At 44.2% G+C, this 7,460-nt stretch overlaps 1 protein-coding gene across 3 annotated transcripts in view; it reads right to left on the reverse strand.

Moving 5' to 3' along the window:
• FRMD4A (FERM domain containing 4A) overlaps positions 1–2,526 on the reverse strand; it is a 350,000-nt gene extending 347,474 nt beyond the window's left edge. The window contains exon 1 of one of the 3 annotated variants that reach the window (XM_023548905.2): positions 2,200–2,526. In XM_023548905.2, coding sequence (XP_023404673.1) covers positions 2,200–2,292 — 93 coding nt within the window. In that variant the 5' untranslated portion in view covers positions 2,293–2,526. The remainder of the gene's footprint in view (positions 1–2,199) is intronic. The other 2 variants (XM_010590718.3, XM_023548904.2) reach the window with 2 other exon arrangements.
• Positions 2,527–7,460: the final 4,934 nt, after the last annotated feature.

A 7,460-nucleotide genomic window follows, 5' to 3' on the forward strand; every position in this document is an offset into this window, starting at 1 on the left:
GTTTCTCACCTCCCCGACCTCCTTTTATATAAATATATGACTCTGATTCTGAAAATTGTCATAAAGCCACCAGCAGTATAAAATGTCCAATTGGAATTGACATGACATCATATATTCCAATTAGGCCCAGCTCCATTACAGCAGAGAGTGAGATGGTGGCACACTAAGAAACGCCAGGGCACTCTTTGTGTGAGTTATGGTGGCCCTGCCTCACCACTTTACGTCGCACAGTGGGGATTAATATGACATCTAATGCTCCAATGATGTACGTGCTTCTCTCAGGGACCAAAAAGCTCTCCTGTGAGACGTTTAAGGTCTGTGCAACAATGCTGTGCCCTCAAGGGCAGAATACAGGTCTGTGTGTTTTGAATGTAAGTACGTGCAAATATATACAACAACAGACGGGTTTTACATGTGCCACTGTATTCATATATTATCAGTTATTCTTAAATTGGTAAATAATGAATAACAGCAGTAGTAACTGCATAGTTATTAAACGTGTCTGGAGGTTACCAGGCTACAACGGATTTTTGGTGCATATTTGCAGGATAACTGTAGCCTCAGTATTGCCATGTATAGAGCTATAGGGTTCACTATCACATCTCCATGTGAGTATTGGTGAATGGACTGCCTTAATAATACAACATATTACATGTATTTAGTTAACATGCAGGTCAAAGAGTTTCCGTCAAAACAGAACATCGCATTCAACATAAGCCTGGTAAATTTGTTAGATTTGGTATAATTTGGTGGCCTAATGCTCTAAATCTGCTGGTATAAAAGGGAACATATAGCAAGTCTTTAATATCTATTAGTTGATGATCCTGATATTGGCCACAAGAAATATATTTCAAAATAAGAACTTACTCCCAATGAGAATAGGAAGTGGAGAAGTATTTTTCAAAATTACCGCCCCCCCCAAAAAAAACACAACTGGCCAAGAATCAGGAAATTAAACCTGACTTGAAATCAGGATACCCGTGGCCATTGAGTCGATTCTGATTCATAGCGACCCTGAAGGACAGAGTAGCATTGCCTCACAGGGTTTCTAAGGCTGAAATCTTTACAGAAGCAGACTGCCACATCTTTCTCCTGGCGGGTTCGAACCACCAAATTTTCAGTTAGTAGCCGAGCACTTTAACCACTGCACCATAGCCCCTACTATTTTTAAACCTTTAATTATGCTTTCAATTTAAGAATCATTGAGTAGCAAGTATACAAACCAGAAAAAATTACTTGAATTAAACCATTTCCCTTTGTAAGATGTGACAGGTTGCTCGTCCATCGAGAGTTTTTGTGATGCTATCTACAGCATTAAATAGGCCTTAGACTATACCTTAACTCAAAACATCTACCTAGACATCGACAGCTCACAGAGGGGCCTGCCTGGATTTAAACAGGGGATTTGGGGGTTCATGAGACTCCCAGGACCATTCTGCTCCTGGAGTGGTATCAGCATAAAGAGTTGTGCCCACAGGTGTGAGCCCAGCATCCTGACAGCCAGCTCGCTTGAAGTACGAACATCCCACAGCTGCATTAGTTACTCCAGAGAAGGACAAATCCTTACTATTGTTTTACAGAATCTTCTCTGCCACAGGCCAGCATAAAGTAAGCATGCTTTCAGGAAATTAACAGAATAATTTTGAGCCAAAATCCATAAAAACATAGCATTAAAAAAAAAACCCAAATGTTAGCAATGTACTTGGAAAAGGCAGAGAACCTTTTAATCAACTGGGGACATCATTTCAGCCACCAAAGCTCCAAAGCTCCTTAACGTCATCACCACGTTCTTCCAGCCAGATTCGTTAGACACTGTCAGCCAGCTGTGGCAATTTGCAGCCCCGCTGCACTAAATGAACACGTCTCAGTAAACGTAAAAGAAAACAGGTTTAGCTGTCCTGATGCTTTTCTCTACAAGCACCCACGTCTTTCATAGCCATTCCAAAAAGCAGTCCCCATTTCAAATTTTCCCTCATATCTAGGCGCCAATTATCCTGCATACACAGCTGACAAAACTGTTTCACATTCCTCATTATTGGTTAAGGAAAAAAATGACATAACATCCTATAGCCCCAGGAACTCAAAAATCTCAGGAAAACGTCCCTAACTGAAGTGATGCTGTACACAATGAAAAGCAACCTCTGCCTTTCTTTGGAACACCGGCTCCGTGAAAAACAAACAACCCGCCACGTAGCTTACCCTCTCCACGCTGCGTCTTCTCAGAGATCCATAAGGTATTTTCAGTAAAAGTCTTTGGGACCTATTCGGAGCCACTGCAGCCTGAACCACCATGGTGTAGAACTGTGTGTGTGTATGTGTGTGTGCGTGTGCCTGTGTGTGTCTGTGTGTCTGTGTGTCTGTGTGTTCCCAGCAACAGTAGAGACGGAGGCTTCCTTAAAAATAAGTTGTGGTCTCCTGCAGACTTCCCAAATATCAAGTAACTGAAAGAGTTTTTTCTTTTGACCATATGAGTCAAGATGTGGTTTGTAGAGAGGTGGGGGGAAGATGGGGGAAAAAAAAAAGAAAAGAAAAATCGCCGAAGTTCTGCAACTTCGACAGCGTGTCTTAAGCAGTCTGTCTTTAGCTTTCTTCTGCCTGTCCCTCTGAGCTGGCTCAGCGAGACTGCTATGTCCCAGGGGTGGGCAAAGGACGCTTCTGGGGAGAGTGATCCAAAAATGTCAACTTTGCTTCTCGTGGCTACAGATGAGAACCAGGTCAGTTGTCTAATCAAAGCTCTATCAGACGTATTATTCATCGCACCACGTGACTCCCAAGCCCCCAGCAGTACAGTAGGTCACATGCTCACCTTAAAAAGACCATTTGGAATATCACCATCTGGTGAGGAGATTAATGGGAAATCCTACATTCTGATTTCATTCTCTCCTGGACACAGGAAAAAATATTTGAAAACACATTGGGGACTTAGGGGGATCCCTCTTTTTAGTCATAAATCATATGTGTGAACTTGAGCCTCAGACAGGCATATCTTGTTTTTCTTGTCCTGCTTTCCAGTGCAAAGAGAATAAACATATTCATGTAATTAACTATATACATGAATGCAGTCCAAAAAGAGAAAGGGTGAGAGAAAGAAGAAGAAAAAAAAGTTTGTATTACATGCTTTGTATGAATCAAATCAAATCGACAGACTTGCATTTGGCACTTCCTGATTTAAATGTTTGTGTTATAGAGCTTTGATTTTTATGTGTGCCAGTAAACATGCAGAAGTAATGTCTGCTTTTACAAGGCTCTGGAAAGGACTAAGCTCAGACTCACCCAGCACGTTTGCTTGTTCCTTTCTAATTGCATGGTATAACTCCAGATCAGACTGCGTCTCAGATTAATAGCACAAATGGTATGAAATCTTAGTTTTTCTGTAACGGATACATTGTTCACCTATTTCCCCCATTTTTACTCCTCCCTAAATCAGCTTACCTCTATTAAAAAAAAAAAAAAACCCAAACCGGTTGCTGTCAAGTGGATTCTGACTTGTAGTGACCCTACAGGACAGAGTAGAACTACCTGTAAAGTTGCTATAAAGTAAAATAAGGAAGGGGCTTTCAGGACTTGAGGTTTTATTCTTTTGAAAGTATTTCTATATATGCTCAGTTCTGGGTTTTTTGAAAGGGACGGACATTTCCTTTGTAGTAACCCCATGCTCTTTGGTGTTTGCCTTATGTCACTCACATGCCTTGGGGACCAGCTTTTATTTACTCCCTGTAGATCACAGCTTGGTTTATTGAAAACGGTGGAAAAGAAGGTTCTGTTTATTCAGAAAAATCTAATAGGAAATGGGGGCGGGGTGCAAAGTGAAGAACTGGAATTTTACGCTGCTAACAAACGAATAAGAAAAAAGACACTTAGGAAGTGGGGGTGTGAGAGGTGGGGGTGGGGAGGGATGGAAACGTGGGCGTACTCATCCAAGGCAGACACGCAGTAAGAGGCAGTTAAAGAAAGCATCGACTTGATGTGGGAAATTCCAGATATATAACAATCGGGCTTTGTTCGCAATTGGTTCCATATGTGCAGTTGGAGAGTGAGTGAGCGGGCGAGAGAAGGGGAGAGACAGGAGAAGATGGAAACCTCGTAAACTGCACTTATGGAGCTGCTTTGATGGAGATGGTTTAGGGTTACAGGTCTTTTTTCTTCTTTCCCACTTCCTTCACGGCCTGGCTTCAAACTAGTTTTGGGAAAAGTAGACCTGGAACGATACCCAATTATTCGCCCAAATTAATAGAATCTCTTTCCTTTGTAAAAACCTCTTGACTATGTTAAAGGAGCCGTGGTGTTAGAGTGGTTATAGTGCTGGGCTACTAACTGAAAGGTCGGGGGTTCGAACTCACCAGCTGCTCTGCGGGAGAAAGATGTGGCAGTCTGCTTCTGTAAAGATTACAGCCTTGGAAACCCTATGAGGCAGTTCTACTCTGTCCTACAGGGTCACTATGAGTCGGAATCGACACAACGGGAGTGGGTTTGTGTTGTTTTGGTTGACTGTGTAACGTTTTTTTAACAAAGGGGAGTCACATTTTCAAGATACTTCCCTGTCCGGAACCATGGGATTTCTTCCTTCCAGCTCAGTTTGAAGGAGGAACAATGCATCAGATCGACCAAGAAGACACTGTCTCTTCCCTGACCCTGGCCAGGGCAGAACCCCTGGGAGCAGGATTTATTTATATTTGACTAAATGCAACTTCCTGCTTCCCAGGGGTATTAATGAGTGTTTCACTGAAGAGCTGAAGGCTTCGTGGCATAGTTCAGATCATAAGGGACACTTTGATGAACTAAGTGCAAATGAAACAAAAACATATGCATTGGATTAAGGTTAAAATACATATATAAGAGAACGTTAATAGAAAAATAATAACCCTGGGCCAAACTCCCACACATTTGAGCCCCATACATTCCACCTTGGGAGGAGGGAGGGGGAGCAGGATCATTTCTCATATCAGCACTAGAGCCTCCTCCCAGCTAATGGGGAGAAGGAGGGGCTTCCAAGCCCTCCCCAGTCACTTGAAGGCTCTCAAAGTTCAGCTTGTCCAAAAATAGTCTTCTGATTGTCTTGTCTTGCTGTGGGTGTTTGAAATTTGCACACTTAAAACGAATTCTTTAGTTCAAAGCGTTTTTTTTTTTTCCCCCAGAAGACCACTGTTATAATGCAAATATGTTTCTCAGAAGAGGCCACCCATTCATACCTTAGCAGCTACGACCACATTAGGTGAGGTGAGGGGAACTCAGATTTACTGGGCACCCAGCAGTTGCCAGGAGGTGCTGCAGGTTACCAGAGCCTATCTAAGTGAGGGAAATGAGCGTCACTATCCATATTTTTACTAGTGATGAAACTGGGTTCAGAGAGGTGAAATAACTTGCCCAAGGTGGCACAGCTAGAAAACATCAGAGATAAGACTAAAACTCCAGTCAATTCGTTTGATTTCAGGGCCCAACTTTGTCTATTGTTCTCTCACATCTCACAGGTAACTTTATCAGGTTACAGTAGTTTGGAAATACAGAAACGAGATATGTCTGTAGTGTCCAACAAGGAAATGGAAAACTCCCTGAGTCTTTGAAAAAAGGAGAGAATTTATACAGGAAAGGGAATTTGATTGAGCAGTTCTGGGTTCTGGGGAGCTGCTGCTTTGATGAGTCCTGGAGCAGGGCGCGGGTGATAGAAGAGCCAGGAAGCCAGCAGGAGCTGGTGAGCTGAAGGGACAGTGGCACAGCAGGAAGCCCGCCCCCACCCCCCGGCCTGAGGGGCCAAGGGAGGAGCTGATCACTAGAGCCTGGGGCCAGGGTGGACCCATCTGGTGGGACTTGGAGCCACAGAAGAGGTGCAGCCACTGCGGGATGCGTCATGCAAGGCAGAGGCAGCGGAGGAGGAATGCCAGGCTTCTGCCTTACTAAGCCAGTTGCTGTAAAGTCAACTCTGTGTCAGAGTAGAGCTGTGCGCCATAGGGTTTTCAAGGGCTGAGTTTTTGTAAGTAGGTGTAATCAGGCCTTTCTTCCAAGGTGTCTCTGGATGGACTTGAACCCCTAAGCTTTCGGTTTGCACCACCCAGGGATTCCTCTCCTTTACTACTGCCTTCCAATTTCTGGCCAGGGTCTTCTGTGAGCCGAAGCCAGCCTGCGTGGCTAGCCTCTCTGCCATATAGGAGAGGAGGGAAAGGGGGCAGAAGAGATCTGAAGATAAACAGACCAGCTCTGGTGGGACCAGAGACATTGGGACAAAGGACTGGGAATGAGTAACTGAAGGGCAAATGGCAAATATTGGAAAGAGAGAGCAGTATACTTAGAGCATGTTTTTGCCAGGATGGTGGAGGATAGGCTTCCCTGTGTATCTAGAGAACAGCCCAACGGCCACTGGACAGCTGAGAGGGTGCCGTAGCTGTGGAGGAATCACAGAGCCACGAAGGTGCTAGTGGTGGCCAAGACCAACGTTGTTTTCCTCAGAGTTAGGAGCTTCTCCAGAGCTTCCGCCTGGGTGCCTTTTGGAGCAGAGCCATGTAAGCCCTGTGGGGCCTTTTGTTTGTTTTGAACTCTTCCTTCTCATCTCAATGAAAATATTTACATTAAAACCCTGGGACGAAAATGCATAGAATGAATCGAACCATAGTTTAGGAAAATTAATGGTCTTGACGCATCCAAGGAAAACGTATCAAATCCAATGCGTATTCTTGGTCACGGAGAGAAGGATGTGAAGGAGAGGTTACAAGGCTAATGTAAGGCGGCAGCAAGAGAGAGAGAGGACAGCTTCTGACCGTGCTGGTGATGCATTCCAAGGCGCCCGTGAAGGGACACGTTCTCCTGACAGAATACTGGGCCCTGGCAAAGAACTGAATGAAGGCAGGATGAACCTGAACCTGAGGCACCCGCCTCAAAGCTGATCCCTCCTGTTTGCCCAGTGCCTGATATTACCACTAGTGAGGCCAACCCCTTTGGGTCAGGACATCTTGTCTCCTGAAGCGCCATTTATATGCAAATATTACCTCAGAATTGTTACTCGCAGGCACTAAGTAAACTCATTAAAAAAAAAAAAAGTAAACTCATTAGCACTGATTTATTTGGTTCATTTGGCAAAATTCTGAAAGAATGAGTCACAAGGCAGAGAGGGTCCAGCTGGGAGAGGTCATTGAGGGGAATCTGGGTGGTGGGTACATAGGAAATCTCCTTGGGCAGAGGGCAGCCTCAGCCACCCAGAGGCTGGGAGAGGGTACAAAGGACAGTGGCCAGGAGTAGGGTGGGAGGGAGAGCCAACATGCCCTTCTGGAAAAGACGGGCATAATAATCAATTAGAAAACTGTTATTCCTTGTCTTTTTGTTCATTTCCATCCTTTCTCTAGCAAAAGGTGAAATGTCGCTTACATTAAGGGGGAAAAAAATAGAAAGCTGACAGTATAAATACCTTTTCTGTCTCAAGCAATTTTGTCTGGTGAATTTAACAGGATGTTTAAAGGAGACTCTTTCTCAGT

The sequence above is a fragment of the Loxodonta africana genome, chromosome 4 (genome assembly GCF_030014295.1).
Source record: "Loxodonta africana isolate mLoxAfr1 chromosome 4, mLoxAfr1.hap2, whole genome shotgun sequence".
Taxonomy (NCBI): Eukaryota; Metazoa; Chordata; class Mammalia; order Proboscidea; family Elephantidae; genus Loxodonta; species Loxodonta africana.